The sequence below is a fragment of the Lytechinus variegatus genome, chromosome 7, assembly GCF_018143015.1.
Source record: "Lytechinus variegatus isolate NC3 chromosome 7, Lvar_3.0, whole genome shotgun sequence".
Lineage (NCBI taxonomy): Eukaryota > Metazoa > Echinodermata > Echinoidea > Temnopleuroida > Toxopneustidae > Lytechinus > Lytechinus variegatus.
Window position 1 is genome coordinate 43,299,167 of NC_054746.1, and position 24,848 is coordinate 43,324,014.

At 37.1% G+C, this 24,848-nt stretch overlaps 1 protein-coding gene and 1 non-coding gene across 2 annotated transcripts in view; one reads left to right on the plus strand and one right to left on the minus strand.

The window, feature by feature from the left end:
- Positions 1-14,586, minus strand: part of LOC121419386 (MAGUK p55 subfamily member 5-like) — a 53,563-nt gene extending 38,977 nt beyond the window's left edge. The window contains exons 1-3 of the mRNA XM_041613840.1: positions 14,446-14,586; positions 4,608-4,794; positions 224-338 (exon numbers count right to left, since the gene is read on the minus strand). Coding sequence (XP_041469774.1) covers positions 224-338; positions 4,608-4,751 — 259 coding nt within the window. The 5' untranslated portion in view covers positions 4,752-4,794; positions 14,446-14,586. The remainder of the gene's footprint in view (positions 1-223; positions 339-4,607; positions 4,795-14,445) is intronic.
- Positions 14,587-16,233: 1,647 nt separating this feature from the next.
- On the plus strand, positions 16,234-16,315 carry TRNAS-GCU. Its single transcript has one exon. It is a non-coding gene; the product is annotated as a tRNA-Ser (tRNA).
- Positions 16,316-24,848: the final 8,533 nt, after the last annotated feature.

A 24,848-nucleotide genomic window follows, 5' to 3' on the forward strand; every position in this document is an offset into this window, starting at 1 on the left:
AAGTAAGCAAGGATGCAACTGTGTTTTGGACTAATCAAGTAGGAAAACGTTGATTCTGACCTGAAAAGTGGAAGCATTAACACGCCCTTTGACTATTGGGATAGGATGTGCTGTAACAGCAGGTGATGGCATAGACAAATGTATAATTTAAATAAATCACCAGGTATTTTAGGGCCGGAACAAGCTATTGTAATTTATCATCACTAATTGTCATGCTTCTTACCTTGTAAGATGGCATCAACACTCGGTAAGAAACCTTCCTCTAGACCTCCCATCACAGAGAATCCAAATCGTTGATCGTTAGGTCCAATCTCTAGTATTGTTGTCATCTCTACCTCCTATAGAAAAAAAAATTATCCCCATGATTCACAAAGAAGGAAAGGTTTCATTGATACACGTAATTACATCTAGAATTTCTTGGAAAAACTAGCTGCAAGGATTAAGATGATGTATTTTCCTTTGATCAATTTCATGGCCAGTAGCCAAAGAAAACAAGCCTCCACTACGCGATTCAATAGGCGGTTTCAAACCGCCTCGATCACAAGAATCCCCGTTAAATTACGGGAACTGTTTTCGGCTAAAAAATACCCGTTAATTATTCCTGCATTCACACCGCCCCGAAACACATCCTTCGGGATAAGTTCCCGAAGTTTCGAGCATGCGCATTATGGTCTGATAAGCAGGCAAGGCGCGAAATTCAAAATCACTAGCCCAGCAGCCACCCACGCCGCCGCGCCCAACGACACGCTGGGCTAAAAGTTCCCGTAATTTGCTTTCACATCGCCAAAATACCTGCGACCTTGGAAAAATCCCCACGAAAGTTCTCGTAATTTCACCAAGTACCTACTATTTAGCGGGTATTTTCTTTTGGGGAAATTACGCGTAGTTTGCTTTCACATTACCAAAATACCTGGTATTTTCTGATCGGGGTAAATTTCCCGATCAGAGAATACCTGGAACTGGCGAACTTCGAGGCGGTCTGAAACCACCTCGCGATTCAATATAGCAGCAGCGCTGACTTTGAAAATGACTCTGAAATAATTATTCACAAAAAACATAATTCGTATAGAATGCTAGTACGTTCATTGACCCTAAATGACATTTGACCTTGATCAAGTGACCTACGCCTGGATTACCCATGAAAACATTTCATTAACTGTAAGATCTTTCAAAGTTAGCAATGATGGCAATTCAACAATTACCTACAACATGGCCAAAGTTCATTGACCTTAAATGACCTTTGATCTTAAGTCATGTGACCTGAAACTCATACAGGATGTTAAGTGATATTTCATTATTCTTATGTCCAAGTTTTATGAGCTAGATCTATAAACTTTAAAATTGATGATGGTAATTCAACAAATACCCCAAATATGACCAAAGTTCATTAACCCTAAATGATCTTTGACCTTGGAACTCGCACAGGATGTTCAGCGATACTTGATTACTTTTATGACTAAGGTTTATGAACTAGGTCCATATACTTTTTAAGTTATGATGCCATTATAAAACTTAACCTCGGGTTAAGATGATGTTGACAAGGCCACTGCCATAGGAAAAGCAGCATATAGGCTCGCTCTGCTATGCAAGAAAATTTAATCAAAATCGGATTAAAATAAGTAAGTTATGACATTTTAAGTTTTGCTTAATTTCACAAAACAGTTATATGCAAATCCCGGTCAGTATGCAAATGAGGGAACTGATTACATCACTCACTCACTTTTTTCTATTTCATTACAATGTATGAAATATTCTAATTTTCTCCTCAGATTTATTTTTCCCTGAACATATAAACATCTTACAGTTCAGTCCAGTTGGTACTTATTGTCAAATCTGTAAAATTTAAACAATTCAAACAACAAAAAACAAAAGAAATAGTGAGGGACATTGATTCTCTCATTTGCATTTGCCTAAATTGTGCAAGTAACTATTTTGTAAAATAAATAGTGAAACTTTAAAATGTTATAACTTTCTTTTTTTACACCCGATTTTGATGAAACTTTCAACTTTCTGAGATGGAATTGATTTCTAAATTAAAGGACAGATAGCCAATGCTTATAAACCCTTAATCAGATTAGATTAACTGACATACTTGTACATGTACATGTATGTTCATGAGCAAGTTTGAATTGGATTGAGACAGAAATTGCATACCATCTACCAGGAAGGCAGTTTATAAACATGTAGATAACCAAAATTATTCTTGTCAAAGTCTAAACTTTGGCCTTTAACTTTATGAATTACAATTGAATGACATTTTCTCGGGTGTGCATGTACATGTACATGTGAAAGAAACTTTGAAGTACACTTTCAATAATACAGTCTGACTCTCAGAATGATTTCTCCCAGTCACACATGAGTGCACTAATGTTCACTACATGCTTAACATAAGACTTATGTCTTAACACTGTTTTGTATCCTCAATGAAAAAGCGCTATCCAATCCAATTATTATTATTATAAACTGCACATTTCTCCAACATCCTTACATGGACTGTCCCAAATTTTAGCATAAAATTATTGCTTTTGAAATAATGATTAAGATTCTATGAACAATGTCAGGATACTAAATAAACCAAAGCCTCTTTTTATTGAAATTATGATGAAGATGTAATTCCATAACTTGAGATCCATGGAGTCTGTTTATCTTGTGCTGTTTTCGCCTCCAGATGGTGCTATTACACTTAACCAAACTCTGTACACAACCTCTGCATTATTATCTGCTCTGACAGATTTAAAAAAAAATTATTTTTTATAAGAAAATATTCCATGCATATTACCTACTTGTTAAAAAACTTGTGTGTATTTGAGAGTGATTTGGTTGTGTGTAGAATTATCATTTTTGGTTTGTTTCTAAATCACTGCACTCTGTTTATTTTTATATTTTTTTCAGTGTTGAAGCTAATTGTCATCCCCTTCGGCAAAATGCCAACCATGCTAGGCAAGTTGTCTTGGCCTAGGTAGGGCCGTCTGCACCAGCCCGAGTTTTCAAATTAGCGTGCTATTTCTGATCCGGCAAATTATCCCGATCTGAACAATCTCAAGATTATTTGTAATGGAGACGCACTTACATGTATTGTGATAGTTCGCTGGATTTATAGCGAGATTCCAAGCCCAAGTCAACTTGGGATTATTTGCAAAGTAGCGCACACTCTTACGAATTATCCCGCTAATTCACAGGTGCAGACGCACTTGGGATTATTTATTTATGGCGTCACATCATTATGCATTGATGTCTCGCTCGAACACGAATTGCTCTTTTTACAATGATGGAGACAGGGTTTCTTGAATCTTGAGATAAATCGCAAAGAGGGCTGATCGGACTAAACTCTTGAGATTGAGCAAACTCAGGCTGGTGCAGCACCACCTAGTGATTTTGATTTCTTGCATCAAACAAAATGTTTTGAATTGGAAGGTCATGTAAGTATAGCATTGATAGGTTATCATGGCCCAAAGCCCAGTCACAACAAACTTATTGACGAGTTTGTATTCATCATTATTTGAGCGAATTTTGAAGACTGTCAGAAATCTATACCTACATGTACTGTACTTGTAGACTAAGGGTGTGTTCAATGTCAATATTCAAATTTAAAGGTAAAAGACAGTTGCAGCAAACAATAGTTTCATGAGAAAGTCTTTCAAATCAAGGCTAATTGTCAAAATATTATCATACATGTAGATCTGGTTTATTAATGTAAAATCATGAAATCTGTCGCTCAAAATCAATAACTTTGATGATCACTAAAACAGAAAAGCATACAGGTGAGAATTTGTATTGATATTGCTTCCAAAAAATACCCAACGTTTGATGGAATTCCGCACTTATTTTGCTCATTTCTCGGTAGGTACGCATTTTCTTCCACAGCTTTTTGGCACATATTTTTAATTTATACATACAAACACTTTGGTGGTAATTTCATTGGATTCTGTTCAAACTCATTTTGAGATTGTTACCACAACTGGTATTTATCTTTAAAAAGCAACATGAAAAGCAATTACAAAACACAGAAATAATGAGAATTATGAGATACAAAGGGTGTGTTCAATGTCCTCCATTCCCAGTCGTAAAAATAAACATCTTTCAGATCACGATTTGGAGGAATATTGAAACGCTAAAAAAAGTAAGTTTGGAAAGCGATCAGCACAGATATGACGTTAAAAATTGCAAATGCTACAAAATGCAACACTGAACACAATTGAGTTTTGAAACGTCTGTAAATTTCCTCTCACAATAGAAGACTACTTGTGTCAGAATTGACTTTTCTTGAGAATAGTCAAACTTTGCAGGAAGTTGATCAACAAGAGCAGGGAAATTAAAGATAATTAATGTAGTTATCAACAGCTTTATTTTTTACACTGAAAATTGCACCCTGAGCATGTTTGTGTTTTATAATTGCATTTTCAATCTTGATTCATGTTGCTGTTAAAATTTGAAAATCAACATTGAACACACCCTAATTATGGGAAATTTACCGAAAACAGGATGATCATTGCTGTTGAAGACAAGGACATGGTAAACATATTTTCCATTTTATGCTTCATGGTGATGGTCTAATAATTTGTTAATAAAATTGTATTATAAGTCAATTTACAATTTAATTTACATACCTCTACATGCTTGTTTGAGGACCAGCTACTCTCTTCATGAAGTTCAAATCCATCATTCTCATAACCCTCATTATCTTGGTTGCCATAGTGACTACCCCCATTGACAGAGATTGGCCCCAGCTTAACATCTCCATTCATCATCATGAGGAAGTGATCTCAAATCCAGCATCAACTTGCTGGTCAGTGGCTAAAAAAATATAAGTATTAATACTATATTAATATTACATTTAATTTGTCACCATGATGAATACATGTTGCCATGACATAATGAAATACACACATAGAGCATGTGACAGTGACATTGTGATTGATTACGGTATATAGACAACACTGGCAAAATGATGATATGGGTATAACATGGTGGAGAAAATTTTCTAAATGGTTCCAAGCAAAAGCAAGTGGAGTGCCTCTGGCCTGTGGCAGTCTCGCTTGCATTACATGATTCAATAAAGCAGCAGTGCTGACTTTGAAAACTACTATAAAATAATTATTCACAAAAAAACAAGTTTCATACAATGTTCATTTACCCTAATTGACCTTGATCATGTGACCTAAGACTTGTCAGTGATACTTGATTACCATTTCATAAACTATATCCATAAACTTTGTTATGATGGTAATTAAACAATTACCCTCAACATGGTTCATTGAACTCAAATGACCTTTGACTTTGGTCATGTGACCTGAAACTCGCATAGGATGTTCAGTGATACATGATTACTCTTATGTCCAAGTTTTTATGGACTAAATCCATAAACATTCAAAGTTATGATGGTATATGTATTAAACAAATACCCCCAACTTAGACAAAGTTCATTGACCCTAAATGACCTTTGACTTTGGTCATATGACCTGAAACATAGGCAGGATATTTTAAATACTTAATAACCTTATGTAATTCCACTTGCGTCCAACCTCAAACCCTCGCACATGCGATGTTTTGAAATCGGCAGCGAATTATTTATATGTGTGAGGAACTCCAGTTGGCTCTAAATCACCAATTTTGAGACTGATACAGGCACATGTGGAAAAAAAGGTGAAACTCTGTGTAAAGTAAGAATACTAGTTTTTATTTTTTTAAATATCATGATGTTGCATGAATTTTATATTTCCCCCCATAAAATCCCACCTTTGTCATTCGTAGTATCAGAGTGAGTTTTTGGTCTCGATGTTCGGGTAGGTGGAAGGGTGGAAGGAAGCAATTTTGGTCAAAAAAAAACAAGTGGAATGCCTCTGGCGGTCTCACCTGCATCACGCAATTCAATATAGCAGCAGTGCTAACTTTGAAAACTACTATAACTCACACAAGATGTTCAGTGATACTTGGATGTTCAGTGATACTCTTATGTCCACGTTTATGAACTAGACCAATACACTTACAGAGATACATGTATGATGGTAATTCAACAAATAGCCCCATCATGGCCAAAGATCATTGACATTACATGACCTTTGACCTTGATCATGTGACCTGAAACTTGCACAGGATGCTCAGTTATACTTGATTACTATTATGTCCAAGTTTCATGAATCTGATCCACAAACTTTCAAAGTTATGATGGTAATTCAACAGATACCCCCAATTCGGCCAAAGTTCATTGACCCTAAATGACCTTTGACCTTGGTCATGTGACGTGAAACTCATGCAGGATGTTCAGTGATACTTGAATAACCTTCTGAACAAGTTTCATGTACTAAGTCCATATACTCTATAACTTATGATGACATTTCAAAAACTTAACCTTAGGTGAAGATTTTGATGTTGATTCCCCCAACATGGTCTAAGTTCATTGACCCTAAATGACCTTTGACCTTGGTCATGTGACATGAAACTCAGGCAGGATGTTCAGTAATACTTGATTAACCTTCTGGCCAAGTTTCATGTACTAAGTCCATATACTTTCTAAGTTATGCTGTCATTTCAAAAAGTTAACCTTCGGTTAAGATTTGGTGTTGACGCTGCCGCCGTCGAAAAGCAGCGCCTACAGTCTCACACTGCTATGCAGGTGAGACACAAAATTACAAGAAAAAAAAAACACACAAAACAAAGCAAAATTACACCTAAATGAAGGGGCTTTCGGTCAAATATTTAAAAAGGACCCTGGGAACTATTTTTTTAATGGGGCGCTGAAATAAATATGCAAAGAAAAAAAAAGGGTTTTCACAACATTCCCTAATTCTTTTTCCTCACTCATCTATTAGTATTTAGGGATGATTTTAATTTTCTCACATTATGTTCTCCTTTCCTTCCTTTCATTCTTTCCTCGTGTTTGACTTTTTTTATATCTATATTGTTTCTTTCCCTTCATCTACTTTTCTCTTTTACCCTGTCCATTTTCCTTTCTTGCCCCCCCCCCCCCCCGCTCTTTTTCTTCTCATTCTATCCCTTTCCCTCTTCTCCTTTTGCCTTTTCAATTTTTTTTTCTTGGCGAAATCTGTCACTGTTGGGGGGGGGGTGTCCCCTGCCCTGCCTGTAATGTCACTGTTAGTAGTGAAAAGACTAGGAAACACTCAATTCCCATTATAAACACACATATATTTTATCTTGCCTATCTGCACTCGCAACATTTATTTAGCAAGATACCAATGTGTTGGGTGTTAGCAAGAAGTGGTGACGGATGACCAAAAAAAGCAGATTAGGGGGTGATACTGATCTTCCTTTTTCATTTCATTTCATTAATTTTGAAAATAATAGCAATCAAAGTAAATACATTATTTTCATCTCAACATCATTGGGGAAAGGAGATACAATAATTACATCAAAATAAAACAATACATTCATGAAAGTAGCAAAATACATGTAATAATGATCATGTAACTTAAAAAAAATGTCACGTGGAGGAAATCTGAGAAAGCAGGTCATGAAATAGGTTCCCCATATAATCAACTTTTATGATTGTGGGGAACAATGGGAAGACAAGACAAGACAAGACAATCATTTTCATAATTACAAAAATTATCTAGAATGTTCCATTTTAATTGGTCAAAATCTAAATGGGAAAAAACCTCGCAAATGGCGCAGTCGCTATCATTAATTTAAGCCTTATTTGATAATTTAATATTGGCTATAAGAATAAAACTTAATATCAAGGCTCGACATTAGCGGTGGCCCGGGGCCACTAAAATTCATCTTGGGCAACCATTATTGAAAAAATGTTAAGTTTTGGTGGCCCGAATCGGGCAACCAATAATTTTCAAAGTAGCGCAATTTTTCTCCCGATTTTGCATGCATTTATCAACTTTCTATAGTTCAAATTGCAAGTCAATTCGTCATGCGCCTTTTTTGTTAATCTACACACAAATAGACCCACACAAAGATTGCACAGTCATGACAGTATGTAGGCCTACCGCTAGCATACAGTAACTATTATTCAGCCGGCCGTGCCGGCTGTCTGGCTGAGCTTTGCATGCATCAAACCACTGCAGCTGGCTGTGCGCTAGTAGACTATTCAGACTCAGGGAGCTGCGATGCGAAATGTTACTGCTAAGAAATCTTCCCCAGAACTTTGAAAATCTACGTCAAAGTCACATTTTACACCAAAGAAATGCCCTTCTACTGTCCATAAATATTACTGAAACCTGATAATTTGCAAGCATTAAAAGGAGGAATTATGACCTCTCTTTTGACTCAAAAAGACCGATTTCCAAATGCATTAATACACATAAAACACATAGGTGAGTACATCACAGTCCCACATGTGCATTTATATGTATGTTGATATTTGGTTTATTTTCGAAGCTGTCTTGAATAGACAGCTTCTTTCTTTCTTGTTTATAAATGACTTCTTAAACCACTCTTAAAGGATACACACAAAGAAAATTCACGAAAGTGATGATTATAGACAAATTATATATGAATGGAAAGGTCTTGTCTTTTTATACACAAATACATGTCACTAAAAAGTCTTTATTATACAGATGTTGTGGAAATGCAAGAAATGAAATTAATAGAGACCCTTCTCAGCCCCCCAGCCGCCCCCAGGCAGACATTCACGCGATCGAAAACAGTCGAGAATAATGACGTCACATGATCGACTACACACTATCTCTCTGACTCTGTGCATAATACACTGATACACCTTCCTGGTCTCTATTTTTCTTCGAATTTACCGTTTTCTTCATGTGTTGTGATATCCGATTTCGACATCTTCAGACTATAAGAGAACCAGAACTGTGTTACTTTGTCCATTTTTATTGAATTATGAACTGGAAAGACCGATTTTGTCCACTCGACAGTCTTCGTTGTGTTGCTCTGATTCCAAGCTGTACGGTCCCATTCACTTGCTGCCGATGCAGGTTACGCTGCACTGTTTGATCCAGTCAAAAGTCAAGGTAAGCATGTTTGGAAACTGTAGTCTGTACTTGTTCTGACGATGCATTCAGGTCAGATGACAGATACAGATCTGATATAATTTTAGAATCATGCATTTTGGCATGACTACTATTAAAATTAAAAAGTCTTTATTTTAGAAATAATGTTTTTGCACAATTCCAGCAGATTTTTCTTCACAAAGACTTCAGTCAGATTTCTAAATAAACTGGTCAGGACTCAGGCGATTAAATTATTTAGGAGCATGAGCACTGGCATGGACCATGGCTGAAAATATGCTGTTTCATAGGAATGTTTGGCATTATCGTAGTTTTTGTCACCAGTCCATTCACTGCCGTTTATTTCGTCAACGGCGGTGATCCACTCCCATTGACTTTGTACACAACGAGCGCACAAACACCAAATTTCACGATAAGGCCAAATGTTTAAGTTTTTATTATACACAGGTCTAGTACCCAATGCGTTTATGCTCAGGAGGGCCCTGTATCGTATACATCCAGATACACAGAATTATATCACCATAATGCCGATGTCATGAAGCAAGACAAATTTTCAGCAGTGGTTACCCTGATCATGCTGATTCCTGGCCAAAACTAGAGTCTGGTGTTTCTTTCTGATTAGAGTGCTTCTACATATGAATGCGTAGTGCCTTCAACATAAAACAATGAAGATAAATGCACTCTTTGTAATGACACAGAGTACCGTACCTCAAGTGATTCACTACCGCTAAGCGGTAAGTAGAGTGGGGCCTACACAAACATCACTTGAGCGTTGAGGTAGAGCACCAGTGTTCTGAGTGGAATTTTCAGGTGTCTAAACCTACTATTATTTGTTGTTGACCGGGAATTACATGCCACCGCACGTCGTCAATCATCAAGATAATGAAATTCATACTTTGATTTGATTATTTAAATTATTTCTTTATTTTTTCTCTCTTCTACACACAGATCTGCACACTTGCTGACTCTGGTGACTTCTGGTCTCTGCTCGCTACTTCAATCTGGGAGATTCCATCATGTCCTCTTACTGATTTGGATATAGCCATTTTTTTCTTCACTCTTTCCAGGAGCTACGGTGCAAGTTTTGGACTGATAATGATGCAACAGAAAATTTATCTTTATCGATCTTGGAAACGATTTTGAGCACAGTTTTGGAGAGAACTAAAAAAATTGACTTGGACAGGAATACAGCTTGTCGAAAATAAGAACACACAACTTAAAACGAAAAAAACAATTTTAATGTTATTAGGGCATTTTGCAAGAAATTTTCTAATCAATCACACGTCCCAAATCAAGGGTAAGTCCTTTGATTAAAGACAAACATGTACATGTAGTTGAACTGCTATTGCAACTCGACCTTATTACGCTTGAATTTGAATTTAAAACTTACGCTTGATTTGCAATGGAACATAAGTTTCTTGCAGTGCCCCATATTTGTGTTTTGTTATCTAACATGCTGATTTTTCTCGAAAGGTATAATATATTTGTCCTTTTAAACGGTATTTGAATATGGGTACGCCTTTTATTTGTTTTCCACAATATTTATTGCATGTACATGTATGAACAGAAGTGAAATATTTATTGTGAAGCACTGAATGTTGTGTGCTGTTGTGTGATGGTTCATCATTTTTTTTTGTTCTAAGACTGTAAGCCTGGTGGGTGTGAGGAAGTGGCCTGGATGAAAGAAAAGTGAACATGTGCCCAATTACAGATTTGCATATTTTAAGACAATTTTGTTTCTGGATAAATATTGCTATGCATTCCCTACATTAAGAGTAAAGGAGAAGTCCACACAATCAAAAATTCATTTGAATTTAAAGAAAAATAAGATATTGCAGGAAATTTCATAAAAACTTTGATTCAAATTTATATAATTACTACTCTAACATTGAGAAATTTTGCCTAATTTATAAAACGATGATATGCTCATCTGTGTCGATGTGCAAATTACACTAACCGTTATGTCACACGCACTAAGTTCTTTTGTATTTTGTTGTTTGATATATTTACATGACATGTAGATTTGATATTTAATTTTCTATTTATTTTCTGAAAAATTTTCAGAGGGATTTTAATTCCTCCAAATAACATTTAGAGTTACAGTTCCGTAAATGTAACCTATTGTGTTCGGATGAAGAAATTCCTATACTCAAATCTGCAAAGAATTAAAAAACAAAATGCCACAAAAAAATTAGAAACGAATGTGATGTGAGTGACAACACTAATTTGCATATCATTGTTTTGTGACTGTTTTGAGTAAAAACAGCAAGGGAAATTACTCTATTCAAATAATTTTTAGTTGATGTGGACTTGACTTTTAACTCATCCTGTACCCCTCCCATCCCAAATAAGAGTAGAATCTAATCAAGAACTTGAAAATCAAAAGCAGCAATTAAATAAGATTTGATAAATACAGGTCTGAATGGGATTTCACAAGAAAAAAAAGCTGGGTAGGGACGAGAAGGAATAAAAAAAATACCCGTTTTAATCCGAGTTTTGAACCAGGGTCCTCGCACACGACAAAACGATGGCCAACACGTTTGGCCACAGACCATTCCCTACATTGCAGCGGGCTTTTAAGATATATGAAACAAAGTCCGCTCGTCGCTGTGGGCTAATCATGTTTCGGCAATTCAACTGCAATTTCAATCATTTCGCGATGGATATTGCCATGTTATTTTGTGGTTCCTGACTTTGTTACGTAATGAAATTTCATAATTTTTTTTTCAGTCGTGACGAAGAATGTCTATGCTTTATATTGATTATAATATCAATTTGTCGCAAGTGTGATTTCTAAGTGAAAATATGCTTTGTTTATTCAAATATATTTCTTGAAAAAAAAAATCATTTTTTCTAAGCTAAATATCGGTTACCAAAATACGTTAAATGTGCACTTTATTTCACTGTTCAGTAAATTCAAACTTTTATCTATATAACAAGACCAATCTTGTGAGGAATAAACAATTCTAAGAGCAAAAAACGCTGATTGGAAAGATCGTCTTCAATGGGCTGCTGTCAGCTCAGCTGCTCACGCTCATTGTGTGACGTCACTCAGCTGGAGCTCGCAAGAGGACCGATGGAAGGCAGAAATATGGCATGAAAATAAATCATTTTTGAGAGCTGATTTCTGCAAACTCTAATGACTATTTTGAAAAGTGAAGTTATATATCTGATTAGTAATACTTCCCCTTTACAATGATGACCACAAAAAGGCATTATAAAATACTTTGGATTCTTCGAGTGTCTCCTTTAAGGAAGTACATGTAAATACTTTGGGAAGGCATTTTATTGATATGAAATGTGAATTTTTCCATCATTTTGTCAAATATAGGGAAGGAATTTTCTCACTGTTTTTTTCCAGATAACTTGCCGTTTTCTTATTTTTCTGTCATTTTTTTTTACAGTGATTAAACCATTTATACCCCTTCCCATTGAATATGCCTGATTAAAGAACATGTTTCTACTGAATAATAATAATTTTCCCCATTTTTCTGATAATTTAGTCTTATTGATTTTTCTTACATATTCTTTTGTTTTTTTCTCATTTTTTTCCTGTTCTTTGTTTTTTCTTACTTCATTATTTTATTTGTCTTATTTCACTAATTCATTTTTACAATTTTTTTTTTTTTTTCAATATACTATTCTAAAAATTATTTTGTTTATTTCCCCCTTTTATACATTGTTCTCATTCTGCAGCATATTTTCTGTGATTTTCTCCTGCTATAATATGCTGGAAAAGAGAAAATAAACTGGATTTGGGGCCTGCATAATCTAGGTTTTACGATAAAAAAGGAAGGAAAAATCATTGTTTTGTAAATCAATCTGAGTTTGCTATATGCACTATTTATTTACTTTACCATTATGAGTGTGTGTCTATACAGAGATTAAAAGTCCACACAACCTGGGAACAATACAATTTTATTCTTTCAATCATTTCATATTCACAATGATAGAACAATTTATATATTACCACAAAATAAGCAAAGTAAAATAACAGCAAGCACGATTTACACACAAGATGTACAAAGAATAGTGGTACGTGGTAGTGACTGCAGAATATTTGTTTGTTTTTCTTTATATTTTTAATAAATGTTTTTCTTTATATTTTTCGGGCCACCAAACTTTACTAATGGGCCACCAAAAAAAATTATTTGAAGGTTTTGGTGGCCCGTTCGGGCAAAAAAAAGTTAATGTGGAGCCTTGTTAATATACTTAAAACTTCAGACTTCATACAGTAAGGACTTCCCCTTCTACTTTTTAATTGAGGGTGTAAATATCGACTCCCCCCCCCCCATTTTGATAATTCTGCCTCGAATGATAATTGTAGCACCATCAGAGTCTTTACTTCCTTCTTTAATAACCTACATATTGTATGGTGAAAGGGCCTATGATAATTAATTTATAAATCCTCAGGAAATGTCATTTACACTTTTTTATTCTTTAAATGTTTATCGAGACGAAACAAGATTACCAATTTGTCTTGATAGAGGCTATCGAGACTTCCTTACCAGAATGCATCACAATTCACAAGCAGAGTTTCGTCCAAATGGGTGGACAAACCTCTCTGGTTTTGCGAGATTTTTTTCTTTTTCAAATTGTCACTGTTGAACACCATAGCAGCAACCGAGAGGATCAATCGCCATCAAGCATAAATTTCGGTGAGTTTTTATTCATTTTTTTTAAGTTAGGTCAGTGAGAATGATCTTCTTGTGAAAAGATGTTCCAAAAGTAGGCCTATCACATTTATAAAATTGCATGAGTTCCCCAACGTTATGCGACGCACCCGTTTATAATGTTGGTGAAGAACAGGAAACAAGATGGCGGCATAAAAACACCGGGCAAGTCTCTTCTGTCTTTTCATAATATTTTTCTCATTTTTTGATGAATTCTTTTTTAAAAATAAAATCGATAACGTTGAAATGTTGGAAATGAAGTTGTAAACTTGTACCGCATGTACATGATTTAGAAGGAAAGTAGAAATCTCGGGGGCGAAAGTTTCAGGTTATTTAGCGGTACACGCAGATGAATGGGAAGGAATACCTGGCTTCGTTGAGAATGAGAGTAAGCATACGTTAGTAGATCTAGACTAGCCTAGGTCTAAATGATTTTTACTCTCTAACGCAGAAGCCTCCTGCTGAGAACGAGGTTATAAACCTCGTTCGTAGGATGAGTGACTGAAATCTTCATTCTCTCAACTCATGACTCATGTTCACAACATTGCAGTCACAGCAATTATCACACACCAAAGCCATTTCTATCAAACAAGCATGCAATTCTGGTGCACACACTTCCAATGGATGTATCAGAATTTTGTGATACACTCATGCGAATTGCACGCGAGCTAAATCCTAGTCAAAGTCTACGGTAGCAATCATTGGTTTATCGAATTAGATCCAAATACCAGTATACGGTAAACGTAAGTCGTAACGCTCATTTCGCGATCGACTTCAAGTTCAAGTAACTTAATAATCTATTTACTAGTGATACTTCAGAGAAAAGGTCGACTAACCTGTGATAATATTGAATAAGGCAAATCCGCCGGTATCTTTTGAGACTAAGAATAGTTCTACAATATAACTTAAAAAAGAGTCGGTTTGGTGACCTCATTAACTTCCCACCGCTTGTATTAGCTAGCCGGTTAGTTGCGCTGCGCTGCAAATGCAGAAACCGGAACATATTCTCAAAAAAAGGCGCAAACAAATAAAAGGAAAACTAAGGAAATAATGGGATATCAATTGTCTCTCTACTGTATATTTTACTCAAGTAAAAAAAAAAGACTTATATCTGACAGGGTACTACTAGTAGTGACTTCTTCATACTTTTGTGACTTTGTTTTAGCTTGCTTTATTTGCGCAATGAATTAGCTTTAGACATCTCAAAACAATTTGGGACAACTCTGTCCCCCGCCCCCCCCCCCCCCTTGTCATGGCCCACTCAGTATTGCGGGCACCAAAGGGACTAAGTGACAGCGTTATTTAGACTTGGATTTTATAATTTATTATGTTTGTCAAATCAATTAAAGCCTAAATTAGAAAAGTGATACTGTTTTCCATTAAATAATTTGATGAGAGGACAGAACGTACTGGGCGATCGCGAGATCGACATAATAGTCGATCCACTGGTAGATCCAGGGGGCTCATCCAGCTCGTCCCCACCCCCCCCCCTTGAAAGCCATAATCAAAATTTTTAATGTAAATATGCCATCCGCATTTCGACCCAAGTGTGCCCCCTCCTACAAATCGAGGACCTATATTTTTTCCTTTTTTTTTGCTCGGTCAAATTTTATCGGGAAAAAGTGCCCCCCCTTTGGGAAAATCCTGGATCCACCCCAGAATCAATCCAAAGTAAGTCTAATGTTATATTTTTAAAAAGGACATCTGCAGAGGAAAGGAACACGGTAGAACAAATTAGAATACTAGAAAGAAATCAAATTTCGAAGAATCTCAACACAAACTGAGAAAAAAATATCATTTGCATATTATGAAATTGATAAAAATTTGTTTAAAAAAAATATATATATACATAAATATATATATACATATATAATATAATATAATATATATATATATATATATATATATATATATACATATATATATATATATATATATATATATTTATATATGTTTCTGTCGGCGTATGTCCCCAACTCCAAGTTCAACGGAGCATCAGAAAAATAGAATTTATGCCATAACATATATGGGCCCATAATCTGATGTGGTATACCAGAAAGCAGACCAAAAGCATTGATGTATATACTTTTTCCCCTGGGCCTACGTGGAAGTAGAAACCATCGTGATCTGACCGACCTCTAACTGGGACCGACCTGATCCCTATTTTATGATAGAATACTACACCGTACCCCCCCCCCTTTTTTACATTATTATCATTAAAAAAAACAAGTGCACACCTAGTTACCGATAACATTTCCATTTATTTAAAAGCAACATAAAAGAGCATTGTAGATTAAATGCTTTGCTCAATGCTTTGCCGCGGCTGTGGATCGAACATTATGTCAGTGTATTCGATCATTAAGGTCTGAAATCCGAGACTACGTCTGAATCCGCCTCCTCTCGCTCGCTTGCTTTACTTCATTTCGAGTCCAGCTCCGATATGATCGAACGAGGCTGAGCCGAGCTTCGTAATCCTAAACCTTATTCAGTATTAAATAATTTAAAACTGCACGTTAAACCTGTAATCAAATTAAATCGGTATAATTACCGGGTACCTGATTTCGGCAAAACGTCCATTAAAATTTTGAATATACTTAATATTTATCGCATGTAGTCTTCATTCAGACGAGGTGGCCGAGTGGTTAAGGCGATGGACTGCTAATCCATTGTGCTCTGCACGCGTGGGTTCGAATCCCATCCTCGTCGAGTTTTTTTTTTTTTTACGTAGTAGTAGTTATATTAGGATGGGGGTCGAGTGTCCGGATACTTTTATTTCTAAGGCGATGGACTGCTAATCCATTGTGCTCTGCACGCGTGGGTTCGAATCCCATCCTCGTCGAGTTTTTTTTTTTTTTACGTAGTAGTAGTATATTAGGATGGGGGTCGAGTGTCCGGACACTTTTATTTTTGAAGCTTTCTTTTTTGTCTTAGGACTACACTAAAAATGTTAATAGTTGTAATCATCTTCTATTTTGTTCTCTACAATATTCTCATAACTTCATTCGCTTGTAAATTTTTCCAAATTAGTTTCTAAATTTGAGATCGTCCGGACATACAACCTGTCCGGATACACAACATCTGGGTATAGTAGCACACTGCAAAACACAGGTAACTCATTGGTGTTGCTATATTAATGCCAATTTGCCGTTAGCCTACCGCCAAACCGGCGTTGTTTCTCTTGTGTGGACCGATATTGATACCAGGCTGGTGTTAATTTAACACCAGCGTTTTTGCAGTGTAGTTGTAGATGCAGTATTTTATTACTATCATCATTATTTTGGTTTAACTTGAAGTTTTTTTGTGAAACTTCTCTTTATTGTCTCGCGGGCCGCAGTTTCAGAGCCCAGGCAACAGACGAAAGACGTTACAGAAATACAAACCCGGATACAAATACAATTTTGTTGGTTTACTAATGGACCTACATGGATTTACTCTGCAAATCAGATATCAGTTTTCAGGTTTTTCAAGTTTATTTATTAAACAACCAAAAACATCACATCATAATCATAGTAGATATACATACAACGTAAATGGGTACATAAACATACATTAATTAGATTATTGCATAGACGAATTGGTTTTAGGACCCCTTTAAAAGCAAAACTTGTGAGTAGGGCCCTGGAATACTTATGATTATTAACATAAAACATAGGACTAATCTACAAGATACAAAGGAGAGAAAAAAAAATACATAATAAGGTTAAGATGCTAAAAATAGAATGGAAAACTAGTACAAACACACATATATACACCTTCCACACACACACACACACACACACACACACACACACGACCACATCCACCCGCATTATGCACATACTAAACATATAGGTTATCCACTTAAATGCAAATACACAAAAATACATATTGAAGGAAGATAATCAGAATCTGTCAAGATCGAAAGCAAGTTTTTGGATAATCTATTGAACATGAAAAGTGTTTTACTATTTTCATATCAGCAGGTAAATTGTTCCACTCTTTTAAACAGGATACAGAGCATGAATGCGCCCTCTATCTATACGTCATCAGTCTTTATTAAAAAAATCAAACGGGCACACACCACGAACTTTTCCCCATAGACTCATGTGTTAAAAATGAGATTTTAAAAATTCGCCCAAATTGATAATGTCTTAATAATGACACCCTCCAAACCTTTATCATTCGATAGTTCATCTTTAAGCGCTTATAAAAAGGGGGTTTTCATCATTTTTTCGTGCTATAGCGGCCCAAACCAAGACTACGTGTAAACTCGGCCCCCCCCCCCATATTGGTGTAGCAAAAAAGAGAAAAGGGGAATAAAGAAAAAAAGGAGGTAAAACAGAGGAGAACAAAAGAAGAGGAGGAAGACGAGTGAATAAAATAAGATGAGGGAAAGGCTTGGAAAATAAAAAGAATCTTTCATGTCACTATATCAAAATTTCGCTCGGGCTTCGCGCTCGCATTGCCTGTTTGGTGATTTTCATATCTTGTTCAATAAATAAATATCAAGTTTGGAAGTCAATTTACAAAATACATTTCACCGCTCGGAAATCGAACTTTTATTATTTTATGTGATTTACAAATTGACTTTTAAATAGTGCTCTGTAAAATTTCAGAATATGATATGCGTTGTTGGGTTGTGGTATATATGAATGTCTACCCACCTAGAACATGCAAAACGTTTACTAGTAACTAGTGACTATTATACTACTAGACCGATTTTTTACTCAAACAAGAGCGACTTTTGTTAGGAATAGAGTTATGGAGTGCTCAGCTCAAGAAGCTCACGAATTACTCATTAAAATATTGACGACTTGCCTACGTGCCCCTACTAAAACATGTTACAAAGCCGCTAGGACAGAACATCATTTTTGTCTCGCCTACATAGCAGAGCGAGACAATAATTGGCGCCTCTTTTTGACGATGGGGACGGCGTCAACACTGAAATCTTAACCAAAGTTAAGGTTTTGAAATGTCATAGTTCATGAAACTTGGAAACAAGGGTCATAAAGTATAGCGGAATATCCTGACTACGTTTGTTTAAGGTAACATGACCAAGGTCAAAGGTAATTCAGGGGTGGATCCAGCCTTCGCCAATAGGGGGCCCCGGAATTTTTTTTCAGCCATATTTTCCCCGATCGGCCGCTCGAAGATGCCTATACCTGTTAAAGAGTAATTGCAGTTATAGCCATGAAGACGTTACATATTTCAACAATCAAATAATGCGAGCGCGAAGCGCGAGCTGAAAAATTTTGACATTTCTACATAAGGAATGGAAAACTTTAATCAATTTTTGTAATCATGAACATCATAGCTATATAACTAAACGATTGATGCGAGCGCGAAGCGCGATCAGAAAAATTATAGTTTTAGACCTAGAACGGGACACTCTGTTCATGTTTTGTAAATCGTGAAAAGGATGAGTAAGAGGGGAACTTCCTACATTAATAATTCGCAGGGGCGGAAATCTCTCTCAAAAGGTAGGGGGACACAGGGGCGGATCCAGCCTTTCCCCAATAGGGGGGGGGGGCGGAAATTTGTTTCAGCCATCTTTTCCCCGATCGGCAGCTCGAAGATGATTTTTGTTTGTTTCTTTGAAGGGGTAGTCCTCATTAGTCACTTCTTAGCTTTATTCTTATAAATTAATACATAAAATCATAATCCTTATGATGCGAGCGCGAAGCGCGAGCTAATTTTTTTTGGAAATTTTATGTATTTTTTCTTAAAATGTGAAAATTCTGGGCAATGTTTGTTATCCTGAAAAAATGTGTGTGCAACTTAATAAATACTACGAACGCAAAGCGCGAGCAGAAATAAACTGATGGAAAAGATACCTGTTAAAGACTGCGTGCAGTTAGCATTTAACAATCAAATAATGCGAGCGCGAAGCGCGAGCTGATTTTTTTACATTTTCACCTTAAGAATGAAAATTCTAAGCACTTTTTGTAACTCAAGCAGAATAGGTATAATAATAAGTATACAATTGATGCGAGAGCGAAGCGTGAGCGGAAAATTTCGAGATTTAGTCCTATAATATTTACTGAAAGACACTCTATTCATGTTTTGTAAATCATGAAAAGGATGAGTATTAATAATGCGAGCGCAAAGCGCGAGCAGAAAATTTTTATATACGTTTAGAACTGGTACCTGTTGAAAAGGTACCTGTTAAGGACTGATTGCACTTAGTCATGAAGGCGTTACATATTTCAACAATTAAAAACTGCGGGCGCGAAGCGCGAGCTGAAAAAATGAAATCTCTAAGGAAACAATGGAAAATTTTTATCAATTTTTCTAATCGTGATCAGGATAGCTATATAATTCAACAATTGATGCGAGTGCGAAGGGCGAGCAGAAAAAAAATTATATATTAAAAAAGATTTAGTTTTGAAATGGGATGAGTAATTGGGAGTCTTCCTACATTAATAATGCGGGCACAAAGCCGAGCAGAAAATTTTCGATATTGTGATCTGAAACTGGATATTGATTTGAATAGAGAATAAGTTGCGCATCTGAATAAACTTGCGGGCGCGTTTCAAACTTAGACCTATAGAATCTAGGCATTCTAAATACATCTTGATAAAAATCAAAGCGATCGCGAAGCGCACTCTTAAAATATTTAATATTCCGATCTGAAAAAGAGTCAATTACAGCATTATATTTGAAGCACTTTTTAGCAAAATTGTGAGGTTTGTTTGCTTGAAATTTATTTCTGCGTTCCACATGTTCAACATAATACAACATAATCAATTATTACATAGATTCTACATATATATACATTTTAGACACACATATCATTTACAATCTCTTTCTGAATATAAAAAAGTATATGAAAAATATGATTTAACTGAATTTCAGAACGCAGGAGACCGTCGTCATGAGAGACCTGCTTGATGTTGACGACGGCCTCGACGGATATTGATCGCACTTTAAAAAAAAGAGCAAAAATTTCCATTATTATTACTTTGAGTTTTGACATATAGGACCGGGACATCTTTTCGACATGTCATGAAAATGATGACTATCTTTCTATTCCTCTTGCTAAGCGCGAGATGAAACAAAAGGAACAATTTGATTATTAAATTGATATCATATTTATTAATGTCTAATGGGGGCGGGAAATCTGATGATATTATGGCATAAAAACTGGACATTTCACTTTTGTAACTATGAATAGGATGCATCAATTAATATATTTTTTACCATCAATGTGAGCGAAAATTGCGAGCTAAAATTTTTGATAAACTGTCATGAAAAGGGGATTTAAGTAGTTTGTTGTATAATCAATATTGAAACCTATATAACTCGCCAATCAAATGCCAGCGTGCAGACAATCAGACCTCAATAGGTGTATTTTAAAAACTATGGAATACACGAATTTCACGAAAATAATAGGTACCTGATAAATCAATATTTGCGAGCGCGTTTTTACAGACATTTTTACAGAGCACTTTTATAAATCAATTTGTTAATCACACAAAATAACAAAAGTTCGATTTCCGAGGTGAAATATGTTTTGTATATTGACTTCCAAACTTGATATTTGAGCTCCATATGGAACAAGACATGTAAATCACCTAACAGGCAATGAGCGAAAATTTTATATAGTGGCACGAAAGATTTCTTTTATTTTCGAAGTCTTCTCCTCATCTTATTTTATGCACTCGTCGTCCTTCTCTTCTTTTTCTCATTTCTTTTCCCCTTTTCCTTCTTTCTTTCCCTTTTTTTCTTTGTTTTGCTCCGCCGATAAGGGGGGGGGGGTGGCCCCCTGGATCCGCCTATGGGGACAAGGGGCGGGAAAATTTGACGAGCAAAAAAAAGGTTATCATCCCAAAGTACGGTCATCTCGTCCCAACTCGTCCCAAAATACATGTTTTATTTCGATTTAGAATGATGTATTTCTTACCATCATAAAAGACAAAAAAAAGTAGGGGGACATTTGATATTGTGTCCCCCCTATTATTTTGAGTAGGGGGGACACGTCCCCCCTGCCCCCTGGGATTTCCGCCCATGATAATTCGAGCACAAAGGGTGAGCAGAAAAATTTTGATATTGTGTTTTGAAACTGGATACATCTTTTATCATGAAAATAAAAGCGAGTGCGAAGCGCGAGCATAAAATATTTGATATTCCGATCTAAAAAAAGGGATCAATTTCAGCTTTATATTTCAAACACTTAAGGTGGATATAAAGTCTTAAAAACTTGATAAAGTCTTTCCAAGTCTTCCTCTCATCCTAGTTTATTCACTCGTCTTCCTCCTCTTCTTTTTCTCTTTTCTTCCCTCTTCTTTCCTCCCTTTTTTTTTTCTTTCCCCCTTTTTTCTTGCTCCGCAATAGGGGGGGGGGATCGGGCCCCTCGGGATCTGGATCCGCCTATGTAATTTAGGGTCAATGCAGGCCTGGCCGCCTGGGTCAATGAACTTAGAAAATGTTGGGAGAATTAACATCCAAATCTTACCAACATTTGCTGGCCATGGTACTTGAGAACTTTGTAATTGGGCGTGGTCGCCTGGGCGCCATGAGTTGCAGACTGGAGAGTTTGAATTCGCGCCTAGCCCGCTTTCCAGACCATAATGCGCTTGCTCGTAACTTCGAGAACTTCGATAATTTCTCAGAAGTCTCTTTGGGACGGAATGTATGAATGCGGAAATAATAACACAAAGTCTTAAGGCCTGAACAACTTCTTGTAATGTGATCGAGGCGGTCTGAATATAATACGGATTATTAATTTCCACTTTCCAAATAACTATGGAGCGCAAGTTATCCCGACCTAAAACTAGCTACACGGCGGGTCATTGCTTGCTTGTTATTTGTGTTGAACGTGACCATGTAAACATGTGCTTTGTAATCTTTGCAATTATAGGCATATGGCTTAAAAAGAATGCAACTTATATAACTTATACTAGTTGCATTCTTTTTAAGCCATACCCATACTCAATTTCAGCGCCCCTTAGTTCTAACATCAGTTTGGCGCCCCCTCGTTCGAACATCAATTCGGCGCCCCCTAGTTCGAACATCAATTCGGCGCATCCCCCCGTTCGAACATCATTTTGGCATCCCTTCGAACTCAATTTGCCTTCCCTAGTTCGAATATCATTTCGCCCCCCCCCCTTAGCTCGAATATCAATTTGGCGCCCCTAGTTCTAACATCAATTTGGCGCCCCCCTAGTTTGAGTATCAATCTGGCGCCCCCTAGCTCGAACATCGATTCGGCCCCTCCCCAGTTCGAGTATCAATTTGGCGCCTCCAGTTCGAACATCATTTCGGCGCCCTCCTAGTTCTAATATCATTTCGGCGCCCCTACATGTTGGTCCAACATCAATTTGGCGTCCCTAGTTCGAATATCAATTCGGCGCCCCTACATGTAGGTCGATCGTCAATTCGGCCCCCAGTTCGAACATCATTTGGCATCCCTTCGAACTCAATTTGCCTTCCATAGTCCGAATATCATTTCGCCCCCTCCCCCTAGCTCGAGTATCAATTTTGCGCCCCTTAGTTCGAACATCAATTCGGCGCCCCCCTAGTTTGAGTATCAATTTGGCGCCCCCAGTTCGAACATCATTTCGGCGCCCTCCTAGTTCGAATATCAATTCGGCGCCCCTAGTTCGAATATCATTTCGCCCCCCCCCCTAGGTCGAGTATCAATTTGGCGCCACCTAGTTCCAACATGAATTTGGCGCCCCCTAGTTCCAACATCAATTTGGCGCCCCTACGTCAAACATCAATCCCCCCCTGTTCGAACATCGATTTGGCCCCCAGTTCGAACATCGTTTTGACATTCCTTCGAACATCATTTCGGCGCCCTTTTGGTTCAACATCATTTTCTTTCCTCCTCTTCCTCTTTTTTCTTCTCGTCCTTCCCCCTCTTCCTCTCCCTTCCCCCCCTTCTCTCTCTTTTTTCTTCTCTTCTTTCTTCCCTCTTCCTCTCTCTCCCTTTTTCTCCTTTTCCCCCTCTTCCTCTCTCTTTCCCCCCTCTTCTTTCCCCTCTTGCTCTTTTTTCTCCCCCTCTCTTTTCTTCTCTTCCTTCCCCCTCTTCCTCTTTTTCTTCCCCCTCCCCCTCCCTTTTTCTTCTCTTCCTTCCTCTTTTTTTCTCTTTCTTTCCCCTCTTCTCCTTTTTCATCTTTTCTTTCCCCTCTTCTTTTTCTTCTTTTCTTTCCCCTCTCCTTTTCTTCTCTTCTTTCCTCACTCTCTCTCTCTCTCCCTTTTCTTTTCCTCTCATCCTCTTTTTTCTTCCCCCTCTCCCTTTTCTTCTCTTCCTCTTTTTCTTTCCTCTTTTTCCTCTCTCTCTTTTTTCTCCTTTTCCTTTCTCTCTCTCTTTCCTTCTCTTTCTTTCCCCTTTCCTCTCCCTTTTCTTTCCCTTCTTCCCCCTCTTCCCTTTTTCTTCTTTTCTTTCCCCCTTTCCTCTCTCTTTTTTCTCCTCTTCTTCCTTCTCCCTCTTCCTCTCTCTTTCCCCTCTTCTTTTCCCCTTTCTCTCTCTTCTCTTCTTTCCTCCTTCTTCCTCTCTCCTTTTTTTCTCCTTTCCCTTCCCCCTCTCTCCTTTCCTCTTTTCTTTCCCCCTTTTCCTCTCTCCTTTTTTTCTCCTTTCCCTTCCCCCTCTCTCCTTTCCTCTTTTCTTTCCCCCTTTTCCTCTCTCGTTTTTTCTTCCCTTCTTCCCCCTCTTCCTTTCTTCTTTTTCTTTTTCTCTTTCACCTCTTCCCCTCTTTTTTCTCTTTCTTCTCTCTCTTCTTTTTTTTTTAGCCGAAGGGGGGGGGGGCAAGGCCCCCCATGGATCTGCGCCTGCATCTGTCACCTCAAGAGGCGTAAGATATTTATTTATGTTTTTTTTAGTTTTTGAGTGTTATATTTCCTGTAATAAAAGAAAAGGAAATTCACTTTCAACTTATTTCATTGTTATTTGTTGCAGTATCGTAACAGTACATTACTCCCGCGCTCAATCTTAATTTGGCAATGAACCTGACTTTTTTCAGGGGTAGCCCCCACTAAATTCTGAAGTTTTGTGTACATCTTGTTTTTTTTCCAAAGAAGATTCAATGCAGGCGTGCGCCCAGGATTCTGCACCTGGGGGCCCGACCTGGTTTTGGTACCCCTGTGTACTATTGTAAAATGGTGCCCCCATGAACATGAACCATGAAAACGATGGGTATCTAAATTATGCGAGCGCGTAAAGTGAGCTGAAATTTTTTTATATTCCGACATGAAACTGGACATTCTGCAGGGGTCGCGGAACGGTTTTCAAAGTGGGAGGGGAAGGCTGACCATGCAA